Here is a 25,536-nt window from a genome sequence, read left to right on the forward strand (position 1 = left end):
GTGTGTAGGGGACATCAGAAAGCCAGGACCAGCCCAGCTGTGTGTAGGGGACATCAGAAAGCCCTCAGGACCAGCCCAGCTGTGTAGGGGACATCAGAAAGCCCTCAGGACCAGCCCAGCTGTGTGTAGGGGACATCAGAAAGCCCTCAGGACCAGCCCAGCTGTGTGTAGGGGACATCAGAAAGCCAGGCCCCTCAGGACCAGCCCAGCTGTGTGTAGGGGTCATCAGTATTGGTGGGGAGGCCTTGTCTCGTCAATAAGGTGAAGCCTTTTCCTGTGACGGCCGATGAGACTAAATTGAGTGGCAAACAGATTCCAGTTGTCTGTCTCACAGTCCACATGGTCTCAGCTCACAATGGGCTCATCAGGAAGAGAACAGCAAACAGCTCATCAACAGGCTTCAGTCTCTAATAGACGTGTTACACAATCATGTTGTTTTGTTTGTGACTGCAGTCAATTTTATAGTTTGTATTTATATTTGTTTAACCTCTGATTCGGTATTCATAATTTTATTAAGAGAAATTGATGGTCAAAATCTTTATTATGAAATTACATTCAATGTCAGTTTGATTGCCAGGTTATAATTAAAGGACATTTCAGTCGTTTGGAGGTTGAAGAAACATAGTTCTCTATAATGGGTACCTGCCTGTCTCCCTCACAAGATATCATCCTGGGAAAAGCATTTTGAATTTTGACTTACAAAGTGAATAGCCTACATATCGAACATATTGAAATCTTGTAGAGTAGATACATGACTATGATTTGTTCGGAGATGTCTGTCTGCTGTTCTGATAGCGTGGGAATTAAAAGGATGTCTGTGTCTGAGGCTTTGGGGTCACGTTGAAGGAGCTCCAGCTATCAGGCTGATTTCCTCTGATAGAGACCCGTAGGTTAACCATCCTATTAGAGGGACAGTGATATCTGCAGGGTGAGATTCCTCAGATGGGGTATTTTGACCAGATCCAGTATTAATCACAAATCCCTCTCAACCCCCCATCAAGATTGGTTTAGGTATGAAGAGTCTCTCACGAGTGAGACCTCATGTGATTTTGACGCCCTGCGAGTCTGACGACAGCTTCGTGGTCCTTTATCCACCCCGGAAATTGAGCCTATGGACTTGGAGATGTGAATCTGTGGAACGGGACCCACGCCGGCTCTTCACTGGTGTTTTAGCGTGTTAAGCTGGAGGGAGAACTGATAGAATGATATCTGAAGTGTCCTTTCTGCCTCGGGAGGATTTTATACCTGGATCTGCCTCCCCTCTCTCTCCACCGTTACCATAGAGACCCCTCCATCACTAACAGCAAGGAGCCTTTGGCTGCTGAGCTCCCTGTCTCTCACAAGAGAGAGGCAGGGGTGAGCCAGCGCCTCCCTGGCCGAGCTCAGGCACCCGTGGTGAGATGAGAAGAAGAGAGGGATTCACAGGGATGTGACAGTGTTCCCTGGGCGGCCAGAGCCCCTGAGTCTGCGGCTGTCGGCTTGCTTTCCGTCACCAGAAGTGGATGACTGAGACAGACTGACATCCAGTCGGGAGTGAGGCATGTCTAATTCAAACGAGCTCACCTGGGAAACAGCTGCTCTGTGATGTCTGCTCACTGTACAGTGTGCAGTCACAGCTGCCAAGCGCTAGGCTAGCAGTCAGATACTGTATGATACCAGTAAAGAATAAACATTTCTAGATTCTCAAAGATTCCCAAGCCAAAAATAATATCTCCCTTTGCAGTAGAAGTGTAGTGAATGTGGATGAAGCAATGTGAGAAGGAAACGGAGCCCACCATTATGCGGGGGAAGATTATGCTGAATACTGTACTTGGGGATTCATACCGAACATCCACCTCTGCCAATTAAAAAAATAATTTCATTTGTAGCTAAACTATTGTATTTCTCTTGCTGCTTCAAAGGGTAGAGAACACAGAATATCTCTCCTCATTATGTCTCATCTCCCCTCACAGAGATGGAACAAAATACAGACAACATGCTGTCAACTGATGAAAAGACTGCCAGTCTTCTGAAACAACTTCCCCCACCAAATCACTTCTCTTCTATCTTCTCCTTTGTCTTTTGTGTTTTTTAGTGCTTTTGGCTTTCTTTGCCTACGCTGGGGTCAGGGGTCAGCAACACCAGCTTGAGGAGACTCAGAAATGCTCACAGAGGTGGAACCAAAAGAAGGGCTCTTTCATATTTCCATATCACAGTTAAACTCGAGTGAACCGGTTGAACAAGACAGGATTTCAGAAAGTTGGACATCGGTAACAGTTATAGCAGGGAGGCTGTCACAACGCTGTCAAAATTGCAAATTGAAGCCAAATTGTTCAACAGGCAATATCAGTCTTCCCTGGACAGAAAATAGCTCCTTCTGCTGTGGCAGAGGGTAATTGAGTTATGAAAGGGGTCACAGAGATTAGCCTGGTGTATATCCACAGCCCTGTGTTTACCGACAGCCAAAGAACATGTTCGGAAGCAAATATCACATCCTTGAACAACATGTCATTTACAGATACCTGTATATATGCCTGATCCACCTGAATGTGGTCTTTCTGCTGACAGCTGTCTCAGTTCCTGAGTATATATGTGTTGTGTTTGTTCAGGGAGTATATGTGTTGTGTTTGTTCAGGAGTATATGTGTTGTGTTTGTTCAGGAGTATATGTGTTGTGTTTGTTCAGGAGTATATGTGTTGTGTTTGTTCAGGGAGTATATGTGTTGTGTTTGTTCAGGGAGTATATATGTGTTGTGTTTGTTCAGGAGTATATATGTTGTGTTTGTTCAGGAGTATATGTGTTGTGTTTGTTCAGGGAGTATATGTGTTGTGTTTGTTCTGGAGTATATGTGTTGTGTTTGTTCAGGGAGTATATATGTTGTGTTTGTTCAGGGAGTATATATGTTGTGTTTGTTCAGGAGTATATGTGTTGTGTTTGTTCAGGGAGTATATATGTGTTGTGTTTGTTCAGGAGTATATGTGTTGTGTTTGTTCAGAGAGTATATGTGTTGTGTTTGTTCAGGGAGTATATATGTTGTGTTTGTTCAGGAGTATATATGTTGTGTTTGTTCAGGAGTATATGTGTTGGGTTTGTTCAGGGAGTATATATGTTGTGTTTGTTCAGGAGTATATATGTTGTGTTTGTTCAGGAGTATTTATATGTTGTGTTTGTTCAGGAGTATATGTGTTGTGTTTGTTCAGGAGTATATGTGTTGTGTTTGTTCAGGGAGTATATATGTTGTGTTTGTTCAGCAGTATATATGTTGTGTTTGTTCAGGAGTATATATGTTGTGTTTGTTCAGGGAGTATATGTGTTGTGTTTGTTCAGGGAGTATATATGTTGTGTTTGTTCAGGGAGTATATATGTGTTGTGTTTGTTCAGGGAGTATATGTGTTGTGTTTGTTCAGGAGTATATATGTTGTGTTTGTTCAGGAGTATATGTGTTGTGTTTGTTCAGGGAGTATATGTGTTGTGTTTGTTCAGGGAGTATATGTGTTGTGTTTGTTCAGGAGTATATATGTTGTGTTTGTTCAGGGAGTATATGTGTTGTGTTTGTTCAGGAGTATATGTGTTGTGTTTGTTCAGGGAGTATATATGTTGTGTTTGTTCAGGAGTATATATGTTGTGTTTGTTCAGGGAGTATATATGTTGTGTTTGTTCAGGAGTATATATGTGTTGTGTTTGTTCAGGGAGTATATATGTTGTGTTTGTTCAGGGAGTATATGTGTTTGTTCAGGGAGTATATGTGTTGTGTTTGTTCAGGGAGTATATGTATGTGTTGTGTTTGTTCAGGAGTATATGTGTTGTGTTTGTTCAGGGAGTATGTTGTTTGTTCAGGAGTATATATGTTATGTTTGTTCAGGAGTATATGTGTTGTGTTTGTTCAGGAGTATATATGTTGTGTTTGTTCAGGAGTATATGTGTTGTGTTTGTTCAGGGAGTATATGTGTTGTGTTTGTTCAGGGAGTATATGTGTTGTGCTTGTTCAGGAGTAAGTGTGTTGTGTTTGTTCAGGAGTATATATGTGTTGTGTTTGTTCAGGGAGTATATGTGTTGTGTTTGTTCAGGAGTATATGTGTTGTGTTTGTTCAGGAGTATATGTGTTGTGTTTGTTCAGGGAGTATATATGTTGTGTTTGTTCAGGGAGTATATGTGTTGTGTTTGTTCAGGGAGTATATATGTGTTGTGTTTCTTCAGGAGTATATATGTGTTGTGTTTGTTCAGGGAGTATATATGTGTTGTGTTTGTTCAGGGAGTATATATGTGTTGTGTTTCTTCAGGAGTATATGTGTTGTGTTTGTTCAGGGAGTATATGTGTTGTGTTTGTTCAGGAGTATATATGTTGTGTTTCTTCAGGAGTATATGTGTTGTGTTTGTTCAGGAGTATATGTGTTGTGTTTGTTCATGGAGTATGTTGTTTGTTCAGGAGTATATATGTTATGTTTGTTCAGGAGTATATGTGTTGTGTTTGTTCAGGGAGTATATGTGTTGTGTTTGTTCAGGGAGTATGTTGTTTGTTCAGGAGTATATATGTTGTGCTTGTTCAGGAGTAAGTGTGTTGTGTTTGTTCAGGAGTATATGTGTTGTGTTTGTTCAGGGAGTATATATGTTGTGTTTGTTCAGGAGTATATGTGTTGTGTTTGTTCAGGAGTATATGTGTGTTGTGTTTGTTCAGGGAGTATATATGTTGTGTTTGTTCAGGGAGTATATGTGTTGTGTTTGTTCAGGAGTATATGTGTTGTGTTTGTTCAGGGAGTATATGTGTTGTGTTTGTTCAGGGAGTATATATGTGTTGTGTTTGTTCAGGAGTATATATGTGTTGTGTTTGTTCAGGGAGTATATATGTGTTGTGTTTGTTCAGGAGTATATATGTGTTGTGTTTGTTCAGGAGTGTATATGTTGTGTTTGTTCAGGATTATATGTGTTGTGTTTGTTCAGGAGTATATATGTGTTGTGTTTGTTCAGGAGTATATATGTGTTGTGTTTGTTCAGGGAGCATCTAAGCATGTCAACGCTGCTGGACCTGAAGAGCAGCGTGCTGAGGCAGGTGCAGAGGAGCCAGTCCCTGAGGGGCCGGAGGGATCCGGGGGCCTCGGCCAGCGGGCCCCTCACACACCACCCTGACCCTCCACCTCAGGGGTGAGTCTCGCTGTCAAAGAGAAACACACGCACACACCTACCTACCTACCTACTCACCTACCTACCTACCTACCTACCTACCTACCTACCTACCTACTCACCTACCTACCTACCTACCTACCTACCTACTCACCTACCTACCTACCTACCTACCTACCTACCTACCTACCTACCTACCTACCTACCTACCTACTCACCTACCTACCTACCTACCTACCTACCCACCTACCTACCTACCTACCTACCTACCTACCTACCCACCTACCTACCTACCTACCCACCTACCTACCTACCTACCTACCTACCTACCTACCCACCTACCTACCTACCTACCTACCTACCTACCCACCTACCTACCTACCTACCTACCTACCTACATACCTACCTACCTACCTACCTACCTACCTACTCACCTACCTACCTACCTACCTACCTACCTACCTACCCACCTACCTACCTACCTACCCACCTACCTACCTACCTACCTACCTACCTACCTACCCACCTACCTACCTACCTACCTACCTACCTACCTACCCACCTACCTACCTACCTACCTACCTACCTACATACCTACCTACCTACCTACCTACCTACTCACCTACCTACCTACCTACCTACCTACCTACTCACCTACCTACCTACCTACCTACCTACTCACCTACCTACCTACCTACCTACCTACTCACCTACCTACCTACCTACCTACCTACCTACCTACTCACCTACCTACCTACCTACATGCCTACCTACCTACCTACCTACTCACCTACCTACCTACCTACCTACCTACCTACCTACTCACCTACCTACCTACCTACCTACCTACCTACCTACTCACCTACCTACCTACCTACCTACCTACCTACTCACCTACCTACCTACCTACCTACCTACTCACCTACCTACCTACCTACCTACCTACCTACTCACCTACCTACCTACCTACCTACCTACCTACTCACCTACCTACCTACCTACCTACCTACCTACCTACCTACCTACTCACCTACCTACTCACCTACCTACCTACCTACTCACCTACCTACCTACCTACTCACCTACCTACCTACCTACCTACCTACCTACTCATCTACCTACCTACCTACCTACCTACCTAACCACCTACCTACCTACCTACCTACCTAACCACCTACCTACCTACCTACCTACTCACCTACCTACCTACCTACCTACCTACTCACCTACCTACCTACCTACCTACCTACCTACCTACCTACCTACCTACCTACCTACTCACCAACTACCTACCTACCTACTCACCTACCTACCTACCTACCTACCTACCTACTCACCTACCTACCTACCTACCTACCTACCCACCAACCTACCTACCTACCTACCTACCTACCTACCTACCTTCCTACCTACCTACCTACTCACCTACCTACCTACCTACCTACCTACCTACCTACTCACCTACCTACCTACCTACCTACTCACCTACCTACCTACCTATCTACCTACCTACCTACCTACCTACCTACTCACCTACCTACCTACCTACCTACCTACCTTCCTACCTACCTACCTACCTACCTACTCACCTACCTACCTACCTACCTACCTACCTACCTACTCACCTACCTACTCACCTACCTACCTACCTACTCACCTACCTACCTACCTACCTACCTACCTACTCACCTACCTACCTACCTACCTACCTACCTACCTACCTACTCATCTACCTACCTACCTACCTACCTACCTACCTAACCACCTACCTACCTACCTACCTACCTAACCACCTACCTACCTACCTACCTACTCACCTACCTACCTACCTACCTACTCACCTACCTACCTACCTACCTACCTACCTACCTACTCACCTACCTACCTACCTACCTACTCACCTACCTACCTACCTACCTACCTACCTACCTACCTACTCACCTACCTACCTACCTACCTACCTACCTACTCACCTACCTACCTACCTACCTACCTACCTACTCACCTACCTACCTACCTACCTACCTACCTACCTACCTTCCTACCTACCTACCTACCTACCTTCCTACCTACCCACCCACCAACCTACCTACCTACCTACCTACCTACCTACCTTCCTACCTACCTACCTATTCACCTACCTACCTACCTACCTACCTACCTACCTACCTACTCACCTACCTACCTACCTACCTACTCACCTACCTACCTACCTATCTACCTACCTACCTACCTACCTACCTACCTTCCTACCTACCTACCTACCTACCTACCTTCCTACCTACCTACCTACTCACCTACCTACCTACCTTCCTACCTACCTACCTACCTACCTACCTACCTACCTACCTACCTACTCACCTACCTACTCACCTACCTACCTACCTACTCACCTACCTACCTACCTACCTACCTACTCACCTACCTACCTACCTACCTTCCTACCTACCTACCTACTCACCTACCTACCTACCTACCTACCTACCTACTCACCTACCTACTCACCTACCTACCTACCTACTCACCTACCTACCTACCTACCTACCTACCTACTCACCTACCTACCTACCTACCTACCTACTCATCTACCTACCTACCTACCTACCTACCTACCTACCTACCTACCTACCTACCTTCCTACCTACCTACCTACCTACCTACCTACCTACCCACCAACCTACCTACCTACCTACCTACCTTCCTACCTACCTACCCACCAACCTACATACCTACCTACTAAACCACAAGCTTCATTCGCTAGCTAGGCTAGCTACTTCGCTATGATTTCTGGTGATGTAGGCAGCGCAATTGCAGGTTACATGATTTCATATCCATTTCTCTCCACTGTTCATGATGTCATTGGCAGGGTTAGACTATAATATCCTTAGCATTGCGCTGACTTTGGGGACATTGCGTAGACATTGACCTCGTCAAACACTTCTATTAGAGATGGATAGTTTTATCAATCATCCATTTTGCGAAGTATCTGCTGTATGAAAACGGGGTATTGGAAATTACAGACAGGTTGGAAAGAGAGACACCCTAGATACAGGGTAACAAAAGAGAACCAGATAAGGAGGGGGGTAAATATAAACATAAAACTATACAAGTATGTAAGTCTAAGAGTACACAATATATATGTACATGCACAAGATGTATGTCTGTGTAAATATCTAACTATGCTATACAGTATGTGATTCACCTTGATTCCCACGCAGGGTGTGGATGTGGCTTCTGCTGCATGGAGTAGCTGCCTAGAGGCATAATAGCTCAGTCTTTTCCAAATATTGGACAAAGGCGATTCACAACACATTCATTCCTTCTATACTGCGTTGGAGACACTTTAAGACTTAACATAACTTGCAGAACGAATTGCCAGCACGTCTTTCTAACAAGTTGGTTATGTTGTTCGAATGACTTAGCTATCTCATTATAACGACTTAGCTATCTCGTTCGAACAACTTAGGTGTCTTGTTCGAGCGACTTACTAAGTCGGACCCGCCCTGTGGGTAGTATGTCACATCTGTAAGTCTATAAAGTATGTGTTGTCATATTCAAGTAAGCGGGATAAGTAAGTGTATCAGGCAGATCAATTAAGTTATTCATATTGAAGTACAGTAGCATGTCCAAGTGGGTGCATACATGTCCTGTTCACAGATCCTTCCAGCCAGGGGATGAATTGAATACATTGGGTAAATTGCAGGCAGCTATATTTTCCTAGGCATGACTGAGATAATCATACTTTCCTCTGTGGAAGATAGTTGTTAAATATTGGTGTCTGCATAGACACACACCGGTGGCCAGTGATCCATGTGTAAATTAGCACTGAACAGGGGATTATTATGCAATAGACAGACATTCTCCTGGGCTGTTTGTATTCTCTAATGGCGTGCTCCTTTCTCTAACGGCGTGCTCCTTTCTCTAACGGCGTGCTCCTTTCAAAGTGCTATCTTTGTGTTGAACGGGATCCTCATGATTCACACATTATTGAATTGTGTTCTCACAGCTCATGGTTCACAACACCGTTAAAAGGGTTTGAATGTTTTCTAATTGTCTACAGAGAATTAAGAAGAAAATAAACCCTCATAATGTCATGGGGTAAGGGTTAGGGTTAGGGTTAGGGGTAAGAGGTCTCAGATGTTTGGGCAGCTGTGGCTCAGGAGGTAGAGCAGGTCATCCAATGATGCAAGGTCAACGGTTCGAATCCTGGTTCCGCCTGTCCACACGTCGAAGTGTTCTTGGGCAAAGACACTGAAACCCAAATTGCTCCCAATGAGCAGGTTAGCACCTTGCATGGCTGAGACCTCTTACCCCTAACCCTAACCCTAACCCTTACCCCATGACATTATGAGGGTTTATTTTCTTCTTAATTCTCTGTAGACAATTAGAAAACATTCAAACCCTTTTAACGGTGTTGTGAACCATGAGCTGTGAGAACACAATTCAATAATGTGTGAATCATGAGGATCCCGTTCAACACAAAGATAGCACTTTGAAAGGAGCACGCCGTTAGAGAAAGGAGCACGCCGTTAGAGAAAGGAGCACGCCGTTAGAGAAAGGAGCACGCCATTAGAGAAAGGAGCACGCCATTAGAGAAAAGAGCACGCCATTAGAGAAAGGAGCACGCCATTAGAGAAAAGAGCACGCCATTAGAGAAAGGAGCACGCCATTAGAGAAAGGAGCACGCCATTAGAGAAAGGAGCACGCCATTAGAGAAAAGAGCACGCCATTAGAGAAAGGAGCACGCCATTAGAGAAAGGAGCACGCCATTAGAGAAAGGAGCACGCCATTAGAGAAAGGAGCACGCCATTAGAGAAAGGAGCACGCCGTTAGAGAAAGGAGCACGCCATTAGAGAAAGGAGCACGCCATTAGAGAAAGGAGCACGCCATTAGAGAAAGGAGCACGCCATTAGAGAAAGGAGCACGCCATTAGAGAAAGGAGCACGCCATTAGAGAAAGGAGCACGCAATTAGAGAAAGGAGCACGCCATTAGAGAAAGGAGCACGCCATTAGAGAAAGGAGCACGCCATTAGAGAATACAAACAGCCCAGGAGAATGTCTGTCTATTGCATAATAATCCCCTGTTCAGTGCTAATTTACACATGGATCACTGGCCACCGGTGTGTGTTGTGTCTATGCAGACACCAATATTTAACAACTATGTGTGTGTGAATGGGTGAATGAGAGGCCACTGTAAAGTGCTATATAAGTGCAGTCCATTTACCATATTTGATGATATAGCCTATTGAAATAGTCATTTCTTTCCTGGGGTAAAATGACAATAACAAATACAACAATAACACCATATACAGCACCAACAGGCCCAATAACACAATATACAGCACCAACAAGCCCAATAACACCATATACAGCACCAACAAGCCCAATAACACCATATACAGCACCAACAAGCCCAATAACACCATATACAGCATCAACAGGCCCAATAACACCATATACAGCATCAACAGGCCCAGTAACACCATATACAGCATCAACAAGCCCAATAACACCATTTACAGCACCAACAAGCCCAATAACACCATATACAGCACCAACAAGCCCAATAACACCATATACAGCACCAACAAGCCCAATAACACCATATACAGCATCAACAAGCCCAATAACACCATATACAGCATCAACAAGCCCAATAACACCATATCCAGCACCAACAGGCCCAATAACACCATATACAGCATCAACAAGCCCAATAACACCATTTACAGCACCAACAAGCCCAATTACACCATATCCAGCACCAACAGGCCCAGTAACACCATATACAGCATCAACAAGCCCAATAACACCATATACAGCACCAACAGGCCCAATAACACCATATACAGCACCAACAGGCCCAGTAACACCATATACAGCATCAACAAGCCCAATAACACCATATACAGCACCAACAGGCCCAATTACACCATATCCAGCACCAACAGGCCCAGTAACACCATATACAGCATCAACAAGCCCAATAACACCATATACAGCACCAACAGGCCCAATAACACCATATACAGCACCAACAGGCCCAATAACACCATATACAGCACCAACAAGCCCAATAACACCATATACAGCACCAACAGGCCCAATAACACCATATACAGCATCAACAAGCCCAATAACACCATATACAGCACCAACAAGCCCAATAACACCATATACAGCACCAACAGGCCCAATAACACCATATACAGCACCAACAAGCCCAATTACACCATATACAGCACCAACAAGCCCAATAACACCATATACAGCACCAACAAGCCCAATAACACCATATCCACACCAACAAGCCCAATAACACCATATCCACACCAACAAGCCCAATAACACCATATACAGCACCAACAAGCCCAATAACACCATATACAGCACCAACAGGCGAATCACCGGTAAAGGTCAACTCCGTAAACGCTGTCAGTGGCGTTAGTTGCTATAGCAACGGTAAACAATAGGGAACAAATTCAGTCTGTGGAAGGCTGAAAGCAACGCAATTTAGCGAAATTGAACACCACAAACCCTCAAAGAAAAAATGAACAACAGTGCTGTGCTGTTAAAAGCAGAAACGTACCGGAGGCCGTGCTTCAGCCCACGACCACAGAACCAGGGGACAGCATTCACTAACTATACAACAGGTACCTGTAGACCACAGAACCAGGGGACAGCATTCACTAACTATACAACAGGTACCTGTAGACCACAGAACCCGGGGACAGCATTCACTAACTATACAACAGGTACCTGTAGACCACAGAACCAGGGGACAGCATTCACTAACTATACAACAGGTACCTGTAGACCACAGAACCAGGGGACAGCATTCACTAACTATACAACAGGTACCTGTAGACCACAGAACCCGGGGACAGCATTCACTAACTATACAACAGGTACCTGAACCAGAACCAGGGGACAGCATTCACTAACTATACAACAGGTACCTGAACCAGAACCAGGGGACAGCATTCACTAACTATACAACAGGTACCTGAACCAGAACCAGGGGACAGCATTCACTAACTATACTACAGGTACCTGAACCAGAACCAGGGGACAGCATTCACTAACTATACTACCTGTAGGCCCTCTCCTCGGCTGGAGCCATTCTAAAACACTCTAGAACCACACCAGAGGCACATAACAAGTCAACAAAATGAAAATGGCCTAGCAGGTATGGTTCAGTGCAAAAAAAAATCCCTTTTACTTGACTCAACACAACTGTCATTTTGGGGGACTTGCCTACTGGACTAATAGTTGCAATTATTAAAAGTAAACAATTAAATTCATGCTGCCAAGCCTAGCCAATTATGGTATTTCTTTGTGTTTCTCTCCTAATTCAGTCTCCGGCATATGAGAGAAGCCTTTGAATGAATAATACAAATAAATGGGAATGATAACAAAAGCCTTTATGGGAAGAAGCTGTTTCCTAGCAACATAAAATGGGGCTGTTGTCTAGGTTTTGTGTGTGTGAGAAAGAGAGAGAGAGAGAGGGAGAGAAAGAGAGAGAGAGAGAGAGAGGGAGAGAAAGAGAGGGAGAGAGAAAGAGAGAGAGAGAGAAAGAGAGGGAGAGAGAAAGAGAGAGACGTGGAGTCAGTGTTTATTCATCAAACTTTCAAAGAGTTAGAATTCAGTATCCAAGAATACTCAAAGATAAAAGAGCAAAACAACTGTCTACTTTAGACCATCAAAGTCTTTTTTTTTTTTTTTGCAGTGATACAAACTGTGAGTGGATGAGTTCTCCCCTCCCACACACCCCCTCTGGATGAGCTCCTCCCTCCCACACACCCCTCTGGATGAGTTCTCCCCTCCCACACCCCCCTCTGGATGAGCTCTCCCCTCCCACACACCCCTCTGGATGAGCCTCACCCTCCCACACACCCCTCTGGATGAGCTCCTCCCTCCCACACACCCCTCTGGATGAGCTCCTCCCTCCCACACACCCCTCTGGATGAGCTCCTCCCTCCCACACACCCCTCTGGATGAGCTCCTCCCTCCCACACACCCCTCTGGATGAGCTCCTCCCTCCCACACACCCCTCTGGATGAGCTCTCCCCTCCCACACACCCCTCTGGATGAGCTCTCCCCTCCCACACACACCCCTCTGGATGAGCTCCTCCCTCCCACACACCCCTCTGGATGAGACCTCCCCTCCCACACACCCCTCTGGATGAGCTCCTCCCTCCCCTCCCACACACCCCTCTGGATGAGCTCTCCCCTCCCCCACACCCCTCTGGATGAGTCTCTCCTCCCACACACCCCTCTGGATGAGCTCTCCCCTCCCCCACACCCCTCTGGATGAGCTCCTCCCTCCCACACACCCCTCTGGATGAGCTCTCCCCTCCCACACACCCCTCTGGATGAGCTCCTCCCTCCCACACACCCCTCTGGATGAGTTCTCCCCTCCCACACACCCCTCTGGATGAGTTCTCCCCTCCCACACACCCCTCTGGATGAGCTCCTCCCTCCCACACACCCCTCTGGATGAGCTCCTCCCTCCCACACACCCCTCTGGATGAGCTCCTCCCTCCCACACACCCCTCTGGATGAGCTCCTCCCTCCCACACACCCCTCTGGATGAGCTCTCCCCTCCCACACACCCCTCTGGATGAGCTCCTCCCTCCCACACACCCCTCTGGATGAGTTCTCCCCTCCCACACCCCCTCTGGATGAGCTCCTCCCTCCCACACCCCCTCTGGATGAGTTCTCCCCCCCCACACACCCCTCTGGATGAGCTCTCCCCTCCCACACACCCCTCTGGATGAGCTCTCCCCTCCCACACACCCCTCTGGATGAGCTCTCCCCTCCCACACACCCCTCTGGATGAGTTCTCCCCTCCCACACACCCCTCTGGATGAGTTCTCCCCTCCCACACACCCCTCTGGATGAGTTCTCCCCTCCCACACACCCCTCTGGATGAGTTCTCCCCTCCCACACACCCCTCTGGATGAGTTCTCCCCTCCCCACACCCCTCTGGATGAGCTCCTCCCTCCCACACACCCCTCTGGATGACCTCCTCCCTCCCACACACCCCTCTGGATGATCTCTCCCCTCCCACACACCCCTCTGGATGAGCTCCTCCCTCCCACACACCCCTCTGGATGAGCTCCTCCCTCCCACACACCCCTCTGGATGAGCTCTCCCCTCCCACACACCCCTCTGGATGAGTTCTCCCCTCCCACACACCCCTCTGGATGAGTCTCCCTCCCACACACCCCTCTGCTGCAGCCCCACAGACTAGCTGCTGACTTTATTCATTATAGCAGGAGTCCCCAGTGCTCAATCTAGTAGTGTTTCTGGGACAGGGGTGTCACCAGGAACTCTGGGCCTCTTATATACTGAGGGATATTATATAAAGGGAATAAACGTTGTGTTGCTCAGCAGCATGTTGTTGAAGTGTTGAGTCCTCTGGCCTTGGGCACCGGCGCAGACCTGACAGCAATGGACTCCAAGTAACACACTCTAGCTAGCTTTAAACACTCTAGCTAGCTTTAAACAGACAGTATTCACTTCAACTGAAGACACAATTATGAGAATATATGGCTCATAAATTCTCCAAAGTCGCCAGGCTACATGTAGGAGGAGACAGGGGCGGGGCCAGGCTACATGTAGGAGGAGACAGGGGCGGGGCCAGGCTACATGTAGGAGGAGACAGGGGCGGGGCCAGGCTACATGTAGGAGGAGACAGGGGCGGGGCCAGGCTACATGTAGGAGGAGACAGGGGCGGGGCCAGGCTACATGTAGGAGGAGACAGGGGCGTGGCCAGGCTACATGTAGGAGGAGACAGGGGCGGGGCCAGGCTACATGTAGGAGGAGACAGGGGCGGGGCCAGGCTACATGTAGGAGGAGACAGGGGTGGGGCCAGGCTACATGTAGGAGGAGACAGGGGCGTGGCCAGGCTACATGTAGGAGGAGACAGGGGCGGGGCCAGGCTACATGTAGGAGGAGACAGGGGCGGGGCCAGGCTACATGTAGGAGGAGACAGGGGCGGGGCCAGGCTACATGTAGGAGGAGACAGGGGCGGGGCCAGGCTACATGTAGGAGGAGACAGGGGCGGGGCCAGGCTGCATGTAGGAGGAGACAGGGGCGGGGCCAGGCTACATGTAGGAGGAGACAGGGGCGGGGCCAGGCTACATGTAGGAGGAGACAGGGGCGGGGCCAGGCTACATGTAGGAGGAGACAGGGGCGGGGCCAGGCTACATGTAGGAGGAGACAGGGACTAGGTTAGCCAGGTGGGAGGAGATAGGGACTAGGTTAGCCAGGTAGCCAGGTGGGAGGAGACAGGGACTAGGTGAGCCAGGTAGCCAGGGGGGAGGAGACAGGGACTAGGCCAGGTGGCCAGGTGGGAGGGGATAGGGACTAGGCCAGGTAGCCAGGTGGGAGGAGATAGGGACTAGGTTAGCCAGGTAGCCAGGTGGGAGGAGACAGGGACTAGGTTAGCCAGGTAGCCAGGTGGGAGGAGCCAGGGACTAGGTTAGCCAGGTAGCCAGGTGGGAGGAGATAGGGACTAGGTTAGCCAGGTAGCCAGGTGGGAGGAGACAGGGACTAGGTTAGCCAGGTAGCCAGGTGGGAGGAGACAGGGACTAGGTTAGCCAGGTAGCCAGGTGGGAGGGGACAGGGACTAGGTTAGCCAGGTAGCCAGGTGGGAGGAGACAGGGACTAGGTTAGCCAGGTAGCCAGGTGGGAGGAGACAGGGACTAGGTTAGCCAGGTAGCCAGGTGGGAGGAGATAGGGACTAGGTTAGCCAGGTGGGAGGAGACAGGGACTAGGTTAGCCAGGTAGCCAGGTGGGAGGAGACAGGGACTAGGTTAGCCAGGTAGCCAGGTGGGAGGAGAGAGGGACTAGGTTAGCCAGGTAGCCAGGTGGGAGGAGACAGGGGCTAGGTTAGCCAGGTAGCCAGGTGGGAGGAGACAGGGGCTAGGTTAGCCAGGTAGCCAGGTGGGAGGAGAGAGGGACTAGGTTAGCCAGGTAGCCAGGTGGGAGGAGATAGGGACTAGGTTAGCCAGGTAGCCAGGTGGGAGGAGATAGGGACTAGGTTAGCCAGGTAGCCAGGTGGGAGGAGACAGGGACTAGGTTAGCCAGGTAGCCAGGTGGGAGGAGACAGGGACTAGGTTAGCCAGGTAGCCAGGTGGGAGGAGAGAGGGGCTAGGTTAGCCAGGTAGCCAGGTGGGAGGGGACAGGGACTAGGTTAGCCAGGTAGCCAGGTGGGAGGAGATAGGGACTAGGTTAGCCAGGTAGCCAGGTGGGAGGAGACAGGGACTAGGTTAGCCAGGTAGCCAGGTGGGAGGAGACAGGGACTAGGTTAGCCAGGTAGCCAGGTGGGAGGGGAGGAGAGGAAGATGGAGACCGAGGGCTCTGAGCTGGCCAGAGGGGGCCAGACCTGCCAGACCTGTCAGACAACATTGTTGTTCCTGTGAGTCAGACACACGGTGGGGGGGGGGGGGTAAGGGGGGGGGGGGGCGGGGCTTACCAAGGTGTTCAGCTGCTCCAATGTCTCCCTCTTCCGAAATGCCTTTATCACCATGGCGACTGGGGCTATGAAATTAGAAGGTGGCCGAGGTCCAGGGATTCACCCGCTCACAGAAGGAACGGAAAAAAAGAAAAGGTTGTTTGTATCTCCCGTGGATCTCTGCTCGTCATGGTAACAGATTAACATGGTCAGTGCAGGCATGTGGGGTCACTTGAAACCCGTATTACTTCTCAGAGGGGTCACTTGAAACCCGTATTACTTCTCCAGAGCAATACTCCTGTAGAGAGGATTGACAGTGGTGAAAGATTCCTATATGTAACAGAAACATGCTGCTACCTCAATTCTATCTACTGTTTACACAGGTTGGACAGTAGGTTCAGACAAAAAACAACTCTCTTCAGACAGGAAGGCGATGTGATCCCAATGGTCCTAGTGTCTGTCTGTTCTAGTGAAGGGCCTGGAGTAACAATTGTGTTGGTTTTGCTATTCATTTATCATACCTTCTCTACTCATCCACTAAGAGCACCGTCGTTCCATTTTACATTTAATGCGGATGCCTGAATGAGGCAGTGAAATACTCGTCCCCATGTTCACATGACTGTGTCTGTTCTGTTCTCCAGGGTTCCCGAGGGGAACGATGTTCACATGACTGTGTCTGTTCTGTTCTCCAGGGTTCCCGAGGGGAACGGGGGGTTCTTTGAGCGCATGAACGCCATCCTCCAGAAGCAGGAGAATGTTCTACGAGCGGCCCAGGCTGAGGTATCAATCAAATCAAATCAATCAAAGCTTTATTTATATAGCGCATTTCATACCCAGAGGCAACACAATGCGCTTTACAGAGAACAAGGGAGGTGGGCATACGACCCACTCTCTACATATTCCAGAGGGAAGCAAAAAAACAGTAATCACCCGGGGGCCAGATAAGTGAGCTGTAAAAATTCTTCCCTGACCCCTCTCAACGAGACGATCGAGCCTTGGCAACAAGCCACCTGTGACTCCTGCTCTAGAGAAAGCTCACCGTGCATCCACTGCCTGCTCCTCCTCCTCCTCTTCCTCCTCCTCCTCCTCCTTCCTCCTTCTCTTCATCCTCCTCCTCTTCCTCCTCCTCCTCCTTCATCCTCCTCCTCCTTCTCTTCATCCTCCTCCTCTTCCTCCTCCTCCTCCTTCATCCTCCTCCTCCTTCTCTTCATCCTCCTCCTCTTCCTCCTCCTCCTCCTTCCTCCTTCTCTTCATCCTCCACCTCCTCCTCTTCCTCCTCCTCCTTCCTCCTTCTCTTCATCCTCCTCCTCCTCCTCCTCCTCCTTCCTCCTTCTCTTCATCCTCCTCCTCCTCCTCCTCCTCCTTCCTCCTTCTCTTCATCCTCCTCCTCCTCCTCCTCCTCCTCCTCTCGTGGATGATAGCAGAGCGGAGTGGGGATGCACACTGCCAGGGCTCTGCCCCCCAATCCGCCAGCATGGCGTTAGTCCCCCCGCTAGGTCACATGACCTGACAGAAGGACAGGGTTGAATGTGGCGCTCAGGGGGCTTGAGGCTCAGCTGTCACCGTGTCTCCCGCCCCCGCCGGAGGAACAGTCCTGGACTCACTGGGCCCCATTAAGATGTTTATCTGAGCGCTCCTGCTCCTCACACTCCTCTCTTAATAAAGTCTGCCAGACGGTCCCCCAAAAAATCAATAATCCTGTCATTCAGTCCTGCCTCCCAGCAATCGAGTGCTGTTATTTAAAGCGCTTGCTTGACCATCAACGTAACCTCCCAGCCTTTTCCAGCCCGGTCTTCAGGCTGTGGGCTGTAGTTGTGAGTGGTTTCTCTGTGTCCACAGAGCCAGGCAGGGGGAAGCACAGCGCCGCCGCCCCCAGAGCACGTTGACCACGCCTTCTCCCTGGACCGAGCGGACCGCAGGGAGGTGAGCTGACCGAGGACAGAACCGGGCCGGGCGGGTTCTCCTTGGTCATGTAGACCTGTGACATTTACCTGTGATGGTCCAATCACTAGTGATGAAGAGTTTATTCATGCTTATCTGGATGAATGGTGATGGTGCTGATGAAGAGGGTATCTGCTCATGTATTGGGGCGTGGTTTCCCTCTAGCTGGACCTGCTATATGAAGAGGCGGTGTACACGGTGGTGAACCGCGCGGGGGTGCCCTCACCAGACTACGTGACCAGCGAAGAAGACATCTTCAGCTATCTGTTGAAGGTAACTGAACACACCTCATATACACACACAAACCCCCAGTAATCTTCCCAGACTGACCTCAGAGCAGCGGCCTGGCTGTAGGGAGGCTCTATGAGACGAAGCCGCTGACCTTATTAAGCACTAGCTGGGTACTGATGTTCTGCTGTGATGTTACTGATGTTCTGCTGTGATGTTACTGATGTTCTGCTGTGATATTACTGACCCTGGCCTAGGCAGGGCTAGTCAGTGGGATTGGCACATATAGGGCGGGTCATTGCTGTTGTTGTTGTTGTAAAGCTCCCAGGGAGACGGGAGAGTGCGTATTGATGATGAGTCTGACCTTTCGGCCGGTGCTCCTCCCCCAGGTGTTTGAGATGGACCAGGAGGAGCATGACATCATCCTGCAGAGAGTCCAGGAATCCAAGGTGGGAGGCTTCGTTACATTCTCCCCCCCCTCCCACACACACACGCACACACACACACACACACGCACGCACGCACACACACACACACGCACGCACGCACGCACGCACGCACGCACGCACGCACACACGCACACACACACACACACACACACACACACACACACACACACGTTGTGAACTGTCTGGGTGTTTTCTGTCCACACCACTGTGAGAGTAGGAGCTGCTGAGTCGAGGCTGTGTGGGTGAAAAGCACCGCTGGGTTTTATGCCCTGTTTAGAAATATGTTTCACCTTCTCTTACAAGACTGTGAGACCATGTAAGACCATTACTGCCCTGCAGAGCCAGGCGTGGGGTGGACAGGGGGTTCGGACGGGAAGCTGCGTTGTGTTTTCCTACCAGAGACGTTTTAAATGTCAGTCTGACAGAGACGCTGGGCGCTCTGAGAGGCTCATTGAAAAACGGTCCGTTTCAAAGTTCCTTCAATGATCTGAGCCGTCACCTCACAGCAGAGTCCCTTCCACCATCACAGCACACAACAACAACAACAACAACAACAACAACAACATTAACTACCCCAGGAACACAACCCTGGTCATTAACTACCCCAGGAACACAACCCTGGTCATTAACTGCCCCAGGAACACAACCCTGGTCATTAACCCCCCCCCCCCCACCCACCCTGGAACATAACCCTGGTCATTAACTACCCCAGGAACACAACCCTGGTCATTAACTGCCCCAGGAACACAACCCTGGTCATTAACCCCCCCCCCCCACCCAGGAACACAACCCTGGTCATTACCTGCCCCAGGAACACAACCCTGGTCATTACCTGCCCCAGGAACACAACCCTGGTCATTAACCCCCCCCCCCCCCCACCCAGGAACACAACCCTGGTCATTACCTGCCCCAGGAACACAACCCTGGTCATTAACTGCCCCAGGAACACAACCCTGGTCATTAACCCCCCCCCACCCAGGAACACAACCCTGGACATTAACTACCCCAGGAAAACAAAGCCAGATGTTACTTTCTTGGCAGATACCAGAGTCTGAATCCACGTAAATGCTGCTTTATTTACCACTGTGAACGTGTTAAGATGAGAAGCCGGGAATATAAAGAAGGGTATTAGTGATGCTGCCGTGTCCAAAGTTCATTCTGTTCTGTATTCAACGCTCCTTTGGTTACTGAACTGCTTACTGACCACTAAGTCTTGAGTATTATGTCTGGACTCTTCATGACCGTTCGTCTCATTTCATTTTGCAGAGAGCAGGTTTCTCTCTCAGAGTGTCCGTCATGAAAGGGAAGAATCTAATGGCGAAGGATGCAAACGGTGAGGATTCATTCTGCTACTCATTCAAATAGAATGTTTTCCCTGCATGGGCATGTTTTTTATTGAGGCTATGTTCATAAATGCGCTCTGATAATCTGCTCTGATATCAGAGCGCTCTGTTGATTGTTGTCTCAGGTTTAATTTTGGAACGTTCTTCTGACTTCCTCGGGTGGCGCCCCTGGCCTGTGTGTGTCAGGCTCGGGTGGCGCCCCTGGCCTGTGTGTGTCAGGCTTGGGTGGCGCCCCTGGCCTGTGTGTGTCAGGCTTGGGGGGCGATCCCCTGGCCTGTGTGTGTCAGGCTTGGGGGGCGATCCCCTGGCCTGTGTGTGTCAGGCTTGGGGGGCGATCCCCTGGCCTGTGTGTGGGGCCCCTCTCTCTAATAACATCGTTTTGGGAGTCGGTAACCCTTCCTGTGTCTTATCTGGGGCTGGGCAGGGTACAGCGACCCCTACTGCATGCTGGGAGTTCTCCTGGGACAGAGTCCCCGGGAGACGGAGGAGAAGAAGGAGAGGAAGTTCAGCTTCAGGAAGAGGAAGGAGAAGCTGGAGAAGAAGCGGTCCAGTGTGAAGGAGGTTCTGGCGGCGCGGTGCATCCAGGTCACCGAGGTCAAACCCGAGACCCTCAACCCCGTCTGGAACGAGCACTTTGTCTTGTAAGAACTATTTCACTTTCCCTTGACAAAACACACACCCTCAGAAATCAGTGTGGTGAGTGGTTGATAGCAGTGGCCATGATCCCCCATGTAGGATGTTCTGTACTTGGTCTTCAAGGTAGGATGCTCTGTACTTGGTCTTCAAGGTAGGATGCTCTGTACTTGGTCTTCAAGGTAGGATGCTCTGTACTTGGTCTTCAAGGTAGGATGTTCTGTACTTGGTCTTCAAGGTAGGATGCTTTGTACTTGGTCTTCAAGGTAGGATGCTCTGTACTTGGTCTTCAAGGTAGGATGTTCTGTACTTGGTCTTCAAGGTAGGATGTTCTGTACTTGGTCTTCAAGGTAGGATGCTCTGTACTTGGTCTTCAAGGTAGGATGCTCTGTACTTTGTCTTCAAGGTAGGATGCTCTGTATTGGTCTTCAAGGTAGGATGCTCTGTACTTTGTCTTCAAGGTAGGATGCTCTGTACTTGGTCTTCAAGGTAGGATGCTCTGTACTTTGTCTTCAAGGTAGGATGCTCTGTACTTGGTCTTCAAGGTAGGATGCTCTGTACTTGGTCTTCAAGGTAGGATGTTCTGTACTTGGTCTTCAAGGCAGGATGTTCTGTACTTTGTCTTCAAGGTAGGATGTTCTGTACTTGGTCTTCAAGGTAGGATGTTCTGTACTTGGTCTTCAAGGTAGGATGCTCTGTACTTGGTCTTCAAGGTAGGATGCTCTGTACTTTGTCTTCAAGGTAGGATGTTCTGTACTTGGTCTTCAAGGTAGGATGCTCTGTACTTGGTCTTCAAAGTAGGATGCTCTGTACTTGGTCTTCAAGGTAGGATGCTCTGTACTTTGTCTTCAAGGTAGGATGCTCTGTACTTGGTCTTCAAGGTAGGATGCTCTGTACTTGGTCTTCAAGGTAGGATGCTCTGTACTTGGTCTTCAAGGTAGGATGCTCTGTACTTGGTCTTCAAGGTAGGATGCTCTGTACTTGGTCTTCAAGGTAGGATGTCCTGTACTTGGTCTTCAAGGTAGGATGCTCTGTACTTGGTCTTCAAGGTAGGATGCTCTGTACTTGGTCTTCAAGTTGTCAGCACCGTTTTAATTTCCTTTCTGATAGCACACTATTGAAATCATCCTGTGAGGTTTGCTTTCATAGGTTATTAGTGAAGCAGCAGTGGTTGATCTACTGTGAGTTCTGTGATTCAAAGTTTCACATTGGTCACAGACTCGTCCAATACTGCCAGTGACGTTGTGACCATAATAGCTCAGTGTCATCTGTGTTTGCTGGGAAAGTGACAACGTTGGGAGTGGACTTGTTGCGTTTACTAACACAGACTCGTCTTTCACAGTGACATAGATGATGTCCACAGTGATCTCCTGCATCTGGACATATGGTAAGATTACTCACCGTTTTTTTCCTCTCCAGGTTCCAGGATATTTAGATGTGATCCTTTTCCCAGGATGCATTAGATGTTCATACAGGGCTTGGTCATGCTGTGATGCCCTTTGACCTTTCCTCTCCTCAGGGATCATGATGATGAGGTCTCGGTGGCTGAGGCCTGCAAGAAACTGAATGAAGTCAGTGGATTCAGAGGAATGGGCAGGTATAACACGCTCCTGTGTGTAGAGAGCTGCATGTTTGGTGACACATGACAAGGTTTTGGCGCCTGTTGGGCCCTCTGTAAGTGTATTACAAGGAATTCAATGTCTTAGTTGTCACCAAGGACTCAGTTTTATGTTTGATACCTTCACTGTCGTCTAATCCCATCAGGTATTTCAAGCAGATCGCTAAATCTGTGCGCTCCAACGGCACGGCGGCGTCGGGGTCTGACGAGAACGCCGACGACTTCCTGGGGTGCATCAACATCCCTTTGAATGTGAGTCTTTAAAACGTAGTTCAACAAAAAGGTTCTCTTTACTTCATGTGTTTCTTCTACACCAGAAACAAAAGATAATAAGACACGTTGGTTTCACTGAGCCTAACAGGCTGGTTTCACTGAGCCTAACAGGCTGGTTTCACTGAGCCTAACAGGCTGGTTTCACTGAGCCTAACAGGCTGGGTGTCGGGTGGAAAGTACACATGTAGATAAAGAGCCGAGACGTGGAACCATGGAAGCCCTCGTTAGAAGGGGTTTTATTTGCAGTGCAGAAGCATTTGGAGCCTCCAGCTCGTCCTCAGCCTCCCAGGGTTAGGGTTAGGGTTAACCCTCACCTCCCGTGTCCCTGCAGGAGGTCCCTGTGGTGGGGTATGATAAGTGGTTTAAGCTGGAGCCACGGACCAGCGCCTCCAAGGTCCAGGGAGAATGTCACCTGATCCTCCGGCTCTTCACCACCCAGGTACCACCGCCGCCACCTCACTCTCCTCTCTCACCTCACGGCTTTCAGACTGAGACTATTATTAAAGGAGGTGCTGATCTCATGTCCCCAGAGAGAGACGGAGCTGAGTAGGAGGGAGTCCAACGTGTCCGTTCACAGGAAAATGCTGAGTCAGATTCTGGAGTACGAACATGCGCGCATTCAGGTAAACAAAACACGATTCAAATGACATGTATTCACTAATAAATCTATGGTGGGATAGATCTGTCCTTTCATTTCCAGGTGGTTAATCTAGTTTTTCCTTCTCAGAAAGAGCCGTATAACTGGAATGGGCAGGTGACTCCGCCAGCATGGACATTGCTCTCCCATCATGCAGTGCAAAATGACCTTTCACCTCTGCAACAGGCCATCATGTTAGTACAGACATCAATCATACACATACACAGTAGTATACTACACTTATTGTGACTGTGTTACTGGAGTCCTTCGTGTGAGGATGAGGAGGTGGGAGGGGGGTGGATGAGGAGGTGGGAGGGGGGTGGATGAGGAGGTGGGAGGGGGGTGGATGAGGAGGTGGGAGGAGGTGGATGAGGAGGTGGGAGGGGGGTGGATGAGGAGGTGGGAGGGGGGTGGATGAGGAGGTGGGAGGGGGATGGATGAGGAGGTGGGCGGGGGATAAGGATGGATGAGGAGGTGGGCGGGGGATAAGGATGGATGAGGTGACGGCCATGTTTTTCCCGCCCCCTGTGCAGCCGTTGGCAGTGCTACAGCAGCCACCACCGCTCCCAGAGGGTCTGCTACTCCCTGCTGCTGCGCCTCCTCCGGACCATCGACGCCGAGTGGGATCCCGAAGAAGTGAGAGGAGAGCTGGTACGTCCCCCGAACTCCCCCCTCAACCGCCCTCCAACCCCCCCCAACTCCCCCCTCAGCCCCCCCCCACAACCCCCCAACCGCCCTCCAACCCCCCACCAACTCCCCCCTGAACCACCCCCACAACCCCCCCACAACCCCCCCCCCCAACTCCCCCCTCAACCCCCCCCCAACTCCCCCCTCAAGAGTTCTGAGGTTGGGTGACGTGTTTTCTGTTGTGTTCAGTGACGTGTTTCCTGTTGTGTTCAGTGACGTGTTTCCTGTTGTGTTCAGTGACGTGTTTCCTGTTGTGTTCAGTGACGTGTTTCCTGTTGTGTTCAGTGACGTGTTTCCTGTTGTGTTCAGTGACGTGTTTCCTGTTGTGTTCAGGAGAGGCAGCTGTCCGAGAGCTTCCGTCTGTTCACGGAGCACTGCCTGTGTCTGATGAAGAGCATGAGACCCGTGTTCCCCTACAGCAGCCCTGCCGCCATCGCACGCTGTGAGCTCATGCTGAGGTACACTACCTATCCATCTATCTATCTATCTATCTATCTATCTATCTATCTATCTATCTATCTATCTATCTATCTATCTATCTATCTACCTCTACCTACCTATCTATCTATCTATCTATCTATCTATCTATCTATCTATCTATCTATCTATCTATCTATCTATCTATCTATCTATCTATCTATCTATCTATCTATCTATCTATCTATCTACCTCTATCTATCTATCTATCTATCTATCCATCTATCTATCTATCTATCTATCTATCTATCTATCTATCTATCTATCTATCTATCTATCTATCTATCTATCTATCTATCTATCTATCTATCTACACACACACGCACACACACACGCACGCACGCACACACGTGCACACACACACACACACACACACACACACAGACACACACCCCATTATGTGTTCTATTATTCTCACTTGGCCTCGTTGCTCGGCTGTCAGGGGGATCGGCCACATGCAGACGATGCAGGCGTTTCAGACCGTCTGTCCCCTGCGAAATGAACTGCATGTGGAAATCGCCACCGTTATCAAGGTAGACAATGAAATATAAATGGACTCAAATAAATGAAATGCTACTGTTGTAAATATGGAAACAATCCCTGGTTGTGCTCTGGTCCCTGTAGAAAGGAACGGCTGAGTGGTATGAGAACGTGGTCTCTCAGTTCCAGCCGGAAGAGCGGGTGAGTAT

General features: G+C 49.1%; 1 protein-coding gene across 1 annotated transcript in view; it reads left to right on the forward strand.

Annotated features, from left to right (window-relative positions):
* Positions 1-4,984: 4,984 nt before the first annotated feature.
* The window catches only part of baiap3 (BAI1 associated protein 3), a gene marked incomplete at both ends in the record, with an annotated part of 31,207 nt that continues 10,655 nt past the window's right edge, over positions 4,985-25,536 (forward strand). The window contains 17 exon segments of the mRNA XM_084437682.1: positions 4,985-5,118; positions 17,254-17,341; positions 18,401-18,484; positions 18,668-18,775; positions 19,120-19,179; positions 20,446-20,512; positions 20,947-21,163; positions 22,498-22,542; positions 22,675-22,752; positions 22,920-23,025; positions 23,378-23,485; positions 23,577-23,669; positions 23,774-23,877; positions 24,217-24,334; positions 24,704-24,828; positions 25,290-25,380; positions 25,472-25,528. Coding sequence (XP_084293808.1) covers positions 4,985-5,118; positions 17,254-17,341; positions 18,401-18,484; positions 18,668-18,775; positions 19,120-19,179; positions 20,446-20,512; positions 20,947-21,163; positions 22,498-22,542; positions 22,675-22,752; positions 22,920-23,025; positions 23,378-23,485; positions 23,577-23,669; positions 23,774-23,877; positions 24,217-24,334; positions 24,704-24,828; positions 25,290-25,380; positions 25,472-25,528 — 1,683 coding nt within the window.

The sequence above is a fragment of the Borostomias antarcticus genome (assembly GCF_949987555.1).
Source record: "Borostomias antarcticus genome assembly, chromosome: 5".
Taxonomy (NCBI): domain Eukaryota; kingdom Metazoa; phylum Chordata; class Actinopteri; order Stomiiformes; family Stomiidae; genus Borostomias; species Borostomias antarcticus.